The sequence below is a fragment of the Osmerus mordax genome, chromosome 6 (assembly GCF_038355195.1).
Source record: "Osmerus mordax isolate fOsmMor3 chromosome 6, fOsmMor3.pri, whole genome shotgun sequence".
Classification (NCBI taxonomy): Eukaryota; Metazoa; Chordata; class Actinopteri; order Osmeriformes; family Osmeridae; genus Osmerus; species Osmerus mordax.
The window spans coordinates 16,310,443-16,324,780 of record NC_090055.1 but is presented as its reverse complement, the minus strand read 5'-3'; the positions used below and the strand labels follow the sequence as shown (position 1 = coordinate 16,324,780).

The window sequence follows — 14,338 nt, the reverse complement described above, 5'->3', positions numbered from 1 at the left end:
TCTCTTTCTTGCCCTCTCTCTCTCACACACACCCATACACACTTGTGCACATATTCTTCAATGATGGCACCACTATGTTATTTCCTGCAGTCCCTTGGGCGAAGCATGCTCACACACACACATGCAGACAGACACAGACATTCACTCAGACAGATGCACGCACACATAAACAAACATACTGTACAAACACACACATTATTCTTCTGAAATACACACAGGCAGATGTTGACAACATTCCCCAATAGACAAAATGGGAAGGGGGGAGGACAGGGAAGAATGGGAGGAGGGTGGAAGGAGAAGGAGAATGAGGAGGAGGAGAGAATGATTCTTCTGAAACTCTTAAAGAAAAGACTGAAAAGTAATTCCTGCTGATTAGATACATTTCCTTCCTTCCTCACTTTCTCTCTCTCTTTCTCGCTCTCTCTTTCTCTTACTTTCACTGCATCCCTCCCTCCCCCCTCTCTCTCTCTCCCTCTAGTTCAGTTCAGAATGCTTTATTGGCATGACAGTTTGGGTTGAGCAGTATTTACAAAGCAGTCCATATCAAATGGACATTTTAACATATATATCATAACATTTTACAAGGAGTCTAACAATAATAATATGGCAAAATAACAGTAACGTAGTAAGTTGAGGACTGTAGAAAAGTAACAGATAAATACATGTTACAGTAAGATATAGAAAGGTTTTAACAGTCATACAAGGTTGATTCACTGTCCCTCAGGTTGTGACATTTAGATACATATCTAGCGGCAAGGCTTGCAGTAGGCCCTCTATCTCTCTCTGCATTATTCACTCCAACCCTTTCTCTCTCTCCCTTTTGTCTTCCCTCCCCTCCTCTCTCTCTCTCTCTCTCTCTCTCTCTCTCTCTCTCTCTCTCTCTCTCTCTCTGTCAGTTCCTGTATCGATCAGCCTCAGATTCAGACAAAAGCAGGAAGTGAACAAATCACCCACTGACGTCTCTCTATCCTGCTGGAGATGGCTATTTGTATGTGTGTGTGTGTTTGTGTGTGTGTATTTGTTTGTATATGGTGTGTGTGTGTGTGTGCGTGGGTATGTGTGTGCATTGTTTCCCCTAGGTTTACAGCTTTGGGGGGGGGGGGGGCGACGCCCATGTAGAGACAGATATGACATGCAGTCGTGTAAATAAGATAAATAACATACGGCCATTTATTGAACAATTGGGTTCTATCGACTTATTTGGCTGTTTCTGATTGGACGAGAGACGTTCCATGAGTTGAAATATCCCAGGACATCCCAACTCAGACTTTTCACAGCTAATAATAAATCACTCCGCGATGAAACATTCGCGTTGATACAAATAAGTCACCATAACAACAGGGACGAGTCAAAGCCTCCATTTACAATTTTGAAAGACTTTAACAAGCTAACTTGTATTTACAACAATGAGTGACTTCAATATTTATTGTAACCTATTTGAAAAATGTTTCTTTTCAGAACGTACTGTGTCAGTGTCACGTAACCGCTCATCTCACATCCCATTCGCTATTCACCTCGCTAGTCAATCTACTTCAGACAGGCTGCGGCCAACACGACAGCAGTAGCAACTCTACACATGGCCGATTATTTTCTTCTTAAAAATCTATATTTTATTTGGGGACAATGACATGGCTCGATAGCTGGCTAGACTTAAATGTCAACTTTGATGCGGTCATCTCACATCCATTTGCTGTACTGTACTGTATTCAACTCGCTCCACAGGCTGCGGCCTGTAGACTAGTACTTTACTAGTAGCCTAGCTAACTATATGGCCGATACTTTGTTCGTGAAAATCTTGATATCGATTTTGGGACAGTGACATGGCTGGTTAGCTAGCAAATCTTCTTGTCAAACATACTGTAAAATTATATTTACTGTTTGTCAACCGTACACAATGTTATTGCCTTTGAATCTTGCTAGCATAACGTTAGCTTTCGGGCTAATAGCTCACTCAGCTGACGTTGACAATGGAACTATTTTTTTTTCGTTGCGGAGGAACAATGGCTAAATAAACATGTTTTTAATCAATAACTTCGTGTTTAAATGTTAATTGGTTGACTATAAAATTGTTTTATAAAAGCAATATAGTACTCGTGCGAGTGGGGTTGGTAAGGGATATTCCCACGGGTGGTGTTCGGGGATATTCCCACGGGTGGTGTTCGGCCGTAGGCAACAACACCCGTGGGAATATCCCTTACCAACCCCACTCTCACTCGTACTATATTGCTTAATTAGTTTGTTTAATAAAAGAGCAAGCTATAGCTGTTTTATAGGAAAGGTAACCTTAAATGACTTATTTTGTGATCTGGCGCTATTTAAAAAAATAAATAAATAAAAAATAACTTGACCTTCCGGGGGGGGGGGGCGCGGGGCACCCCCCTAATACAATGGTAGGGGAAACACTGTGTGTGTGACTTGTTTAGATATTCTTGTGGGGAAGTCAACTTGTGGGGACATTTTCTTGGCCTTTTCAAGTGTTATTTATTTAAAGGAGACATGACATGCTGTTTTTGGATGCTTTTATATAGGCCTTAGTGGTCCCCTAATACTGTATCAGAAGTCTCTTTCCCGAAATTCAGCCTTGGTGCAGAATTACAGCCACTACTAGCAGTCCTACAAGGAGCTTTCCTCAGAACGCGCTGTTTTGGTGTCTGTAGCTTTAAATGCTAATGAGGAGCGGAGGGGTGGCACCATGCGCTAATGTTTACAATGAATGTATAGCAATGGCTGTAGCCCCGTTGCTGTAAGGTGCCTCGAATTTGCCCATTCTCATCTGACAACCCTGGTTTGCAGAGGTACACAGTCAGTCATTTCAATGAGGGGAAAGGCGGATATCGCGCGCGCCATAACACCAACAGCAGAACGGTTATCCAAATAACAAAGAAGTGTACAACACTCACGTTACAGCATGTGTATTCACACACATACTTGATGCTATATACCTTTCCATTAGCGACCGTAACTCATCTGTTAGCTGCAGAGCTAATGTTACAGCCACATTCTAAGGGTAGCTAGGTAACCATATACAGTAAAGCTACAAAATGATATAGTGTTAGTTAACTTACTTGTCCGAGGTTAGTAGCTGGACGAAGGAGAGTTAGTACTGATACAGAATTTAATTTCAGCAAGGCCAGTTTTGTATTAGCTCAAGTTGAGGAAACAGTCGTAAGTAAGACTTTATTTATATAGCACTTTTCATACAAGAATTGCAGCTCAAAGTGCTTTACATAAAATCAACAAAAACAATAATACAAGTGTTGATCTAAAACTTTAACCAAACTAGCCGCACTCTATCTTCGGTCTCTCGAATCCATCTTAGATCCGAGCTGCCACTTGCAGTTTCTAATTTCGTGGCTGAAGTGTTTGACGCAGACATACAAAACAAATGCGCCTACAACATAAGTTGTGTAGGCGCATTTCCAGAGAAACTAAAATTAAGTCACTGGGTCTTCAGAGGCTCGGATGAAGGAACTGTAAAAAGATTTTTGTTTTCCTTTGTACATCCAAACTGAGCAAATGTAATGCTTCCTTAGTTTGCAAGCCATGATGTCTCTCTAGGATAAAAACACTTGCACGGTCGTAGCTCAGTTTCTTATTGGCGGGCCAGATTCTCTGGGCGGGCAAAGCAGAGAGCGGGGAGGTAACCTTCCTCCTTGTGACGTAACAAAGAGGAGATTTTCAAATTGAGCTTTCCTTTTCTGAAAGGCGGAGAAGAACACCCAGGGCTTGGTTTACACCTATCGAAAATTCTAGCCACTGGGGGACCAAAGGCAGGCATATTAATGTTAAATAACCTCCTAAAGTGACGTTTTCATGTCATGTCACCTTTAAGGAAAAGACTTAGTATAAGGGAAATAATTACATTAAGGGTTAGGGTTAGGAGTTTTGGATAGTTTTGGACTAAATTGTTAATCCCCACAAGAACAGCAAAACATTTACATTTAGCAGACGCTCTTATCCAGAGCGACTTACAGTAAGTACAGGGACATTCCCCCGAGGCAAGTAGGGTGAAGTGTCTTGCCCAAGGACACAATGTCAGTTTGCATGACCGGGAATCGAACTGGCAACCTTCGGATAACTAGCCCGATTCCCTAACCGCTCAGCCACCTGACTCCCTTTTTTAAAACAAATTATTGTGTGTATGTGTTTGTATGTGTGTGTGCCCTTAACCTTTTTTTCCCTACCTCTCTCATATGTCAGTTTTCTTCTATTGTTTATCAAGTCTTTAACCTAATCTCACTCTTATTATCCCTTTCACCCCATTCTAATGATTGGAAATCATTACCTTTACAGTACATCAGAAAGCTTATCAACGCTCCATTACAAAGACACACCCATAGTGGGTCAGATGGCTGAGCGGTTAGGGAATCGGGCTAGTAATCTGAAGGTTGTTGGTTCGATTCCCCAGCCGTGAAAAATGACTGTGTCCTTGGGCAAGGCACTTCACCCTATTTGCCTCAGGGAGAATGTCCCTGTACTTACTGTAAGTCGCTCTGGATAAGAGCATCTGCTAAATGCACAGACACACACACAAACTTAGACTTTATTGCTCTGGTTTCTCATGTTGCTAATGACAGCTGACCTAAGGGATGAGATGCTTCTTACAGCAATGATTTCTCGACCTAAATAACACACCCACCCAAAACCACCCTCCTCCACACACACACAGTAATTGGGTGTTAATAAGAAGCTTTTTCCTCACATGCTCAGCACCATTAAGGCCTTCGCTTGTGTTGCTGTGCACTCTGTCAGAAAGTCTGAGACCCACACAAAACCATCACACACCTCCACGCGTGTGAGCACACACCAAAGCAACCAGAGAGAAAAAAACATCAACAGCCAAAAACCCAGATGTGTCAAACTTTGATAGTATTATTCATTACCCATTAGAGCTTATTTTACAGCCAAATCCATCAATGTGTTAGAACACCATATAACCAGCAGCCAAGAAACAGGAAGTGCTAAACTAAACAGTGCAGACCAGGCCATACAGATAGATCTGTTAAAACTAGATAGAACAGCATGACAAATGAGGCCAGCAGCACAGATGGTGGAGCCAGATAGCACATGGTGTGCCGATATGCCGATATATCTCCCTGTGTGTGTCTTTAGGACTGAATAGTAGGATTCTATTGTTGGGCAGTATAGAAGCACTGTAAAGTAGGGCTGTCCTGTAGGACTGTACTGCAGGGCTGTATAGTCCAGTAGGACTGTATAGTAGAACTGTATTGTAGGACTGTATAGTAGAGCCGTATAGTTCTGTAGGACTGTATAGTAGGACTGCATGGTATGACTACCGTATTTTTCGGAAATAAAGCCGCGGCCTGTACCCCGATTTTACAGTTTTCTTGTGGTTGTATGGCTTATATTTCGAGCGACTTATAGCCCGGCTTTAGAACAAAAAAGTGTCTTTGTTCCAAGATCTCTACAGACCGTGCAGCTAAGGGGCTAGAGGTACTTTGTACGCAGCAAAATTTGGGTTGGCCCCACCAAATCTCACCCCAAGGTTTTTTGAAAAGTTGACAGCCCTGCAGTTACTATCAGGGCTTGGAAATACAGTGACTTGCTAAAGTAGGCAAATGGCTAGTAGAACATAACATTTCATAACTAGAGAGGGTACAATTTCTGGGGAAATTGTAGGGTGTGCTTGCTTGCGTCGGTTGCACAGGGGTCCGTTTTGGAATGACATTTGTACAACTGATATTTCTGTATATTTTATATAAAAATGCATAGGGCCTACTTATTATTTATAAAGATCAAATAGATTTTGCTGCTCAGTTACAACTCAAAACACGAGTGAAGTGTAGAATGAAATATGATGTCTTGTCATTTCCCCTGCAAGAGGCAGCCTCATAGCTGAATCAAAACGAATAAATTTGGCAGACCGGTGTAAAAATTGACCTAATCTCTATGACTTAAACGTCCTTTTAAGTTTTCCCTTCTCGTGATATTTTCAGGCATTTAGCCTACTCATATTGCATTCATTCATTAATAAAGAACCCACTTTGAAGATTATTCTACGATTTTACCGGCAGTAGAAGATGGAATCGCGATTCAAACAGTACCATCTGCTAACTGAAAATATGCCCCCAAAAACATAAATAAGCTTGACATTTATTTAGTGGAAAATCGCTAATTCATAAAAAGCTCACTGGTAGCGATCATTGTCAGTAACAACGCAAAATGCGATATAGCCCTGTGTGGAGAAGCTGCCCCGGTAAATTCTACTACTACATTACAGTACTAGACTACTGCTGTGTTCGTCTTGGTAGCGATTGCGTTGGTTGAATTCGATGTAACGTTCCGTTGTACGGTTTAGGCTGAAATAATTATTTTCATGAACAGATTGACAAAGTTTAGGCTGTGGCAATGAAGTTCAGGTTAGTAGTCAGATAGTTTCACCTATTCAAAGACTTTTTATTTAAGTAAGGGGAGTGCCGAACATGTTCTGTCGCCGTTTGACTTCCTAAACAGCTGTGTACTGTAGATGTTTTTGTAGTGTGTCTCAAGTAGGCTACAGCGTTGCAGTGAGCAACACTGGTTTGAAACCAGAATGATAATTTCAAGTGGTTTCATGTAAATAAAAATACAACCAACGCAATCGCTACCAATACGAAACTTTTGACACCTAGGTTGTCTATGTAGTCCAAATATTGACTGATCCTTAGGGGGGCGAAAATAAACAATAAACTAGAAACGACTGTTGCTGCGAAACAGCAGTGAGAATGCTAAAAACCTGAATGTGGATAGCTGACCATGCTAAAAAAGCGGAACATTTTGAAAATTTAGTAGTAAGTTATAAGCTGAAGCGCCTGAAAGGTAAGTTTGAAAGGGGCTGGAGCTGGACGGATGTATAAAACTACAGAATAGAGAAGAAAAATGCAAAAAGAGAAATAATTCTGAAGAATTTGAAAATTTAGCAGAAAATTATTTGCTGGAGTTTCAAAAGGCCTGAATGCAAAAGTACTGGCAGTTGGAAGGTACTGCAGTGAAAGGTATTTTTGAAAGGACCTGGAGCAAGAAGAAGGCAGAAAACAGAAGAAAATAAGAGAAAAAATGCAAAACAATAAGGGCAAAAATTCAGAAAGATGAGCTGCAGGAAAATGTGAAAATTTAGCAGAAAACCAGTTGCTGAAGTCTGGGTTGAACGAATTTGAAGGTAAAAGGACAACACTGGAACGACTTGAACTTGCTGGAAAAACGTAGCAACCGTTGGTCATTGGCAACAGACTGGCAACATTTCTAACCTAGAATCTAGGTTTCAGGTTCAAGGTGGAGGAGAAACTAATCATGTGTGCCTGCACACCCAGCCCTGTTCAGACACTTAATTGAAGATGACATAAAAATAAAAACTTTTAAATTCAATCACGTCACATTACGTGACTTTGTTGGTTGTGCAACTGCAAAAGCTACTTGAACTCATATTAAAATGCTGCTGCAAAAAAAGCTGAACTACAGTATTGTGGGTATTAAATAAGATCATGCTACATCTAACCAGCGGATCATTTCTTGCAAGTGTGTCAAAGTGGTATTTGTACAGACTGTATTAACACCGTAGGCGTGAACAATGCATGCATGCATCGTCATCGTCGTCCATCTGACTTTAGCCGAAGCGAAGCTAGACAGAGGATGCATTGGGAGATTTCCTATAGTAAGCTAGATACTGCTTCAAATTGAAAACGGAGAATAACGGAGTAAACGGAGTAAAGACAAGTTACTTAACATCTGTGTTCAATATCGTCAATTAAAAGTAAAAACTTTGCAGTTACGAAGCGTTTGTTCGTAGGATTAACGCCAGCTGCAGAAAACACTTACACCAGCCCCGGTTTGGCTGTTCGTGACGGTCAGCTATGACAGTCTTGAGCCTCGATTTTTGCAGATTTCTGTGAAACTTGCTAAAATAAAAACGATCTAGCTAGATTATGTACACTTTAAGCTCAATGTACATACCTTGTTTGGCCAATTTGGTCGATTGTGGAAAAGAAGTCGAACCGTTTTTAGTTATGGAGAGCCATCGCGCTAGCTCGACTATAGGAGAGAATAACAGAAATGTAGCTAGAATCCACACCTCAAACAAGTTAACCTAGATGCAAAACTATACGTCCAATCCAAAAAATAAAATAGAAATACGACTCTACCGGCAGTTTCAAAATCTTGTTCTTTATGCTTTCTCTGAAGATTTTGTCACCAGATTTGCATTGGTCTCTATGGGGCGAGAGTTGGACTTTGTCTCGCTTTCGTGGGGCTCTGAACAAATGTGTACGTCTGTTGGATTCAACAGACAACTGTCTACGACCAGCACAAAATTAGTTATCTATTGATCCAAAAACAAAGCATGAAGAGCGAAAATTGTGGCAATGCTGGCAAACTAGAAATATTTTTTCAACAACATCCGAAGCTGCCCTCCACTCTAAGCGTTTCAGTCTGCACTCTAGGGTTTCACGTACACACCCATGTAAATCTCAGAAACGGCTTGAAAAAGTAATTAAACATAATCAGTGATATTGAAAAAAGTTGAATAGATATCAAAAAGCTGAATTATTTAAAAATAGTTTAGGGTTTTGTCAACATTTTAAAGTGTCAATGGTGGCTCTAGCTGAAAGATTGAGGAAGAAGAAGGATTTGGAAGTTGAAGAAGTTTAAAGAAGTTTGAGAGGATTTGAAAGAAAACTCCATTGGAAACCCATGTTAAAAATATTATGAATATTGATTTATATTAATTCAAGCATAAGAGGTACAAAGCTGAAAAGTCATAGCACCCATGGCCTGAAACTGCTGAAGCAGCATTCCATCAAAAATAAGGAGAAACAGGAAAACAATAGTGAGAATGCTTAACAGCATTCACACAATAATAATAAAGATAAACAGGAAAATAATAAATAAATAATATATATGTGAGAGAACAAAGGTTGTGTCCTTGCCGAAGGCAAAGCACACCCAATAATATATGTGAGAGAACAAAGGTTGTGCCCTTGCCGAAGGCAAAGCACACCCAATAATTTCAGTAAATCAAACAGCTGCAAGACCCAGTGAAATGTTATATATATTGTGTTTTTTATTTTTAAATTGTTGTATTTTCAAATTGTTTAGTTCTTAGAACAGACATCCCGAGTCTCCCGCATTTCAATAGCGGCTCCCTGACGCAAATGTCCCGGAAGTCAGGGATTTTGTATTGCGAGCGAGCGAGAGACCGTCTAATGGTCATTTCTGGTAGAGATCGGTGCATATGGGGGGGAGGGGGGTGTGTGTGTTTGTGTAACATACATGGCGGATAAACCAAATTCTGATTGTGATATACAGCTACGTTAGCTAGCATCGCTAACAACATTGGCTAATTCAACTTCGGTAGTGTAACCGAGCTCTTTGTAGGTTCGTTTTAGATACAATTAGTGTGTTTGTTGATTCATCTTCTCTATTTCTTCCGTGACACCTTTCAGCACCTTCAAATCTTCAGCTATTAAACCGTTAAGCTATCAAATTCAGCAGTTTCAGGCTATGACTTTTCAGCTTACCCCTTGTTTGAATTAATATAAATCAATATTCCTAATGTTTTTTTACATGAGGGTCCCAATTGAGTTTTTTCCCCAAATCCTCTCAATCCTCTTAAACTTCTTCAACTTTCAAATCCTTCTTCCTCAATCTTTCAGCTACAGCCACCATTTAAACTTTAAAACTTAAAAAAAAAAAATTAATAAGCTTTTGATATCTATTCAACTTTTTTCAATATCACTGATTATGTTTCATGAGTTTTTCAAACCGTTTCTGAGATTTACATGGGTGTGTATGTGGAGAGCCTAGAGTGCTGACAAACACTTACAGTGCGTTTACACTGCAGCGACGCGAATCGCTTGCCATCGCTCGCCTTCCCACAGTTCACCACGCGCGAGGGCGTATCAAACAGATTAATGTAGAATTGTAGTTCTCTAAAGTCAGTGTTGTAGTTGTCATGGCCAAGTGTGCAGACTTGGGTTTACGTACTCACAACATCGATCAACATACAACTTGTATACAAAATACAAAACTGTTTAATAGACATACACGTTGACATATGTAAAAACTTTTTATTATATTACTAAAAGTCTCTGCTAATCTGTCAATACGACCAGGGAGTTCCAGCCGGGCTGCTACTGTAATTTACGGTGGCCCTGAAGTGCAAATACGAGTCAACTCCCCCCCAAATAGGATGACATGCTCACCTCCCCCCAATACAAAGACACGCTCCCCCAAATGGGAAACAACATTACAACAACAACAGTTCTCAAGGTCACTCTTGTAGTCATGGCCAAGCGTGCAGACTTGGGTTCATGTACTCACAATATCGATCAAAATACCACTTTTAGCACAAGGGTTAAAAGTATAAAAACACACTAGGGACACTGAAAACACAAAAACGCCCCCCCCCCCCCCCCCCCCCCCCGTCTTTCGGTCAGGTCCAAAACAAAACAAGCCCTGTTTGTTAACCCTCCCCCTTCAACGTTTCCACCCAAACCAGGCTAGACATCTCCCCCAATGAACAAATGACACTTGAACTTGTGTAAACCAAACCCTCCCAGCGTTACACTGCCTCCCCCCATGTCAAATCTCCTCGCACCCGAGGAGCCCCATCTCATGATCCCGGAACCGCTGTGGGACCCTCCGCCGTCTCCTCGGCCGTACATCCTCCCTGGGTTCCTCTTGTACCCCTGCCATAGGAGGAACGACTGCCCCCAAGGGCGTGACCTGAACTTCAACCTGGGGCACCCTCCCCTGTTGCCCCGGACGACGTGCAGCGCCTCCCCCCCTCCTCCCTCGTTGTGGCCTTAAAGTTGATGCTGGCTGGTCCAGTGCAGACTGGTCCCTGACTGGGGATGGGCATGAGGGTCCCCTGCTGTACCCAGGTTGAGCGTTACCCCGATAGGGTGCCAGATGATCACAATGCAGCACCATCACTCTTCCCCCGGGAGCCATCTTCACCCTGTACACCACCGCTCCAGCACGTGTGCGAAGCTCCCTCCCGAACATAAGCAGTGCAGGGGTGCAGCCCGTTGACTCTTGATAAGCCAACAGAAGCAACGGCAGCTGCAGGTCCCAGTCCTTCTGGTCTTTTGCCACCACGAGCGCCAGCTGAGCCCCGAGCGTGCGATTAAACCGCTCCACCAACCCGTCACTCTGGGGCCGAAGTGGTGTGGTGCGGGTCTTGTGGATGGCCAACTGCCTGCACATCTCTGCAAAGAGTCGAGCTTCAAAGTTCCTTCCCTGATCGGAGTGAAGCACAGTTGGGACCCCAAACCGACTGAACATCCCTCCAATGAGTGCCTCACAGACTGTGGCCGCCTCCTGATCAGGGACTGCATACGCTTCGGGCCACTTAGTGAAATAGTCCATCGCCACTACCACAAAGCGGTTCCCTCTGGGGGTGCGCGGGAAGGGTCCCAGAACATCAACTGCCACCCGGTCCATGGGGGGCCTCACCCTTACGGTGGACGATAGTGAAGTTGTACTTTTGTAGCCGCTCTATCCATCTTGCCACTTGACCCTCTGGCTCTCGGGACGACAGCAACCACTTGAGGGAAGCATGGTCAGTGCGAATTAGGAACTTAAGGCAACACAAGTAGTGTTTAAATCGATTCACCGCTTCCACCACCGCCAGGAGTTCTCGGCGCGTGACACAGTAGTTCTTCTCCGGTCTTGAGAAGGTTCTACTGTAGTAGGCGATCACTCGTTCCCCCTTGGTCGTGACCTGGCCCAGGACTGCTCCCAGCCCCTCATTGCTGGCATCTGTATCGAGCACAAACTCCCCTCCAGGCTCTGGTGTTGACAGTACGGGAGAATGGCACAACAACGTTTTGAGTGTGTCAAATGCCTGTTGCTGCTCTGGTCCCCATGTAAACCGGATGTTTTTGTTCGTCAATTGGTTAAGCGGAGCTGCTTTTGTAGCAAATCCCGCAATGAACCGACGGTAATAGGACGTCAATCCTGCTGCTCTGGTCCCCATGTAAACCGGATGTTTTTGTTCGTCAATTGGTTAAGCGGAGGTGCTTTTGTAGCAAATCCCGCAATGAACCGACGGTAATAGGACGTCAATCCTAGGAACGATCGTAGCTCAGTAAGGTTTTGGGGAGTTGGACAATCCCGAATAGCAGTGACCTTGCCCTCTTCCTTGTCCACTCCTTCCCCACTGACCTTATGGCCCAAGAAGACCAGTTCCTTCCTCATCAACTTGCATTTCTCTGGGTTCAACTTGAGTCCAGCCTGTTGGATCTTTGACAACACTGTTTGGAGGGTTGTTAGCGCGGTTTTGAAGTCGATTCCGTGCATCAGCACATCATCTAGGTACATCTGCAGGTTGCTAGCCGGGACCCCCGCCAGCACCCTCTCCATTAGCGTCTCGAAGGTCGCTGGTGGGTTGCACAGTCCAAATGGCATGGCAGTGAACTGCCATAGGCCTTAGCCTGTTGAGAATGCAGTCTTGGGGCGGGCCTCTGTAGACAGTGGGACCTGCCAATATCCACTTCTCAGGTCCAGCGAGGAGAACCACACCGACCCGTTGATTCGGTCGAGTGACTCGTCGACCCAGGGCAGCGGGTAGGAGTCCTTGACTGTGATGTCATTTAGCTGTCGGAAATCAACGCAGTAGCGCCAGGTTCCATCCCACTTCTGACACCAATGTAGCGTGCGGGGAAACAGACAGGACTCAGAACACAAGAGCCAGAGACCACGTAGTCAGGTTGATAGCTTGAAAGCCCAGATGTATTTTTACACACAGCTACCCGGGGTTGAGATGTCCGCCCAAAACACAAAAACGCCCCCCCCCCCCCTCTTTCGGTCAGGTCCAAAACAAAACAAGCCCTGTATGTTAACCCTCCCCCTTCAACGTTTCCACCAATACCCAAACCAGGCTAGACATCTCCCGCAATGAACAAATGACACTTGAACTTGTGTAAACCAAACCCTCCCAGCGTTACACTATAAAGGATATCTGTGGTTTCGGCAGAGTCTTGGGTCTCGGAAAATATCCGTATTTTTGGGATTGGACGTATAGTTTTGCGTCTAGGTTAACTTGTTTGAGGTGTGGATGCTAGGTAAATGTATGTTATTCTTTCTGCCCAGCTTGTTAGCAATCACAGCTGCGCCATCACCGTGGCAACCAAACAGACACGCACCAGGAAAGCAGAAGGAACACGTTTTTTAAACTGCCGGTAGAGTCGTATTTCTGACCGCACAGACAAATAAGAGATATCTATGGTTTCGGCAGAGTCTTGGGTCTCGGGAAATATACATTAATATTAATAATATATATTAGTTTTGGGATTGGACGTATAGTTCTGCATCTAGGTTAACTTGTTTGAGGTGTGGATTCTAGGTACATTTACGTTATTCTCTCTGCCCTCAGCGCGTTAGCAAGGAGCTGTACTAGGCCTTCATCATCTGTACTGGACTTGTGAGCAATGAAATAATGATTTATATTTGGGCATCCCAATTTATAGCACCTTTTTACTACCTACAAGTATAAGTGTGAATGATAACATTCATGGGTAACATTGTCTAAACATCCCTTAAAAAACAGCAATTTAATGCAATCTTTACCAAAATGGACAAATTCAACTTCTCACCTGAACCCCTGATGCTGATTCATCACCAACCTGCTCTACATCTGTAGCTTCAGAGTGCTGTTTTTCCTGCACAGTAATTCATCAATTTAATACAGACACTAACCATGCTTAGTTGACTGCTGACATTGGTCGAGATTACAGGGAAAGCCATATTACTATCCAAGGGATTATATAGGCCTATTTATTACCATTTAATATCACTTTTAAGTTTGCTAGCCTGCTGGTACTAGGCTAAACTAGCACGGTCCCATTATGTGGGTAAGTCAGCTTTATCCTTCTGGATAAAGAAGGATAATTTTCCTATCTACAAAGCACAAAAGGGTCAAGAATATCAATGCTGAGACCAAACAAAATACTAATATGAGGCTTTATTATTTCCTGGCGTATTTAGTAGTTTACCGTGTCAGACTACTGACAGCTCTCTTTCTGCAAGTCAAGATTCATGAAGTGTTTCTGACTGCCACTTCAGCCAATTAAATTACATCATCTTGTTTCGCAGGCTCGAGGGCACATTGGATAACTTGAAAATAAATGTTTCACTTTTCTGGGCGACGAACAATAATACAAATGAGTTTTGCAAATATATTGTGCAAAATATGTTTTTGGAATCGATCCAAATTACAGCACAAAGGAGTTCGCAAAAATATTGGTGGGGACAATTTTGTCATCTTAAAATATTGGTGGGGACTAGTACCTAGCGTCCCCCCCAAAATCTACGCCCATGGCTGCACCATCACCGTGGCAAC

At 43.0% G+C, this 14,338-nt stretch overlaps 1 protein-coding gene across 1 annotated transcript in view; it reads right to left on the bottom strand.

Moving 5' to 3' along the window:
* LOC136943817 (G patch domain-containing protein 8) overlaps positions 1 to 11,439 on the bottom strand; it is a 32,375-nt gene extending 20,936 nt beyond the window's left edge. The window contains 2 exon segments of the mRNA XM_067237279.1: positions 10,560 to 10,682; positions 10,924 to 11,439. Of these exon segments, the coding sequence (XP_067093380.1) occupies positions 10,560 to 10,682; positions 10,924 to 11,439 (639 nt within the window).
* Between the last annotated feature and the right edge of the window lie 2,899 nt (positions 11,440 to 14,338).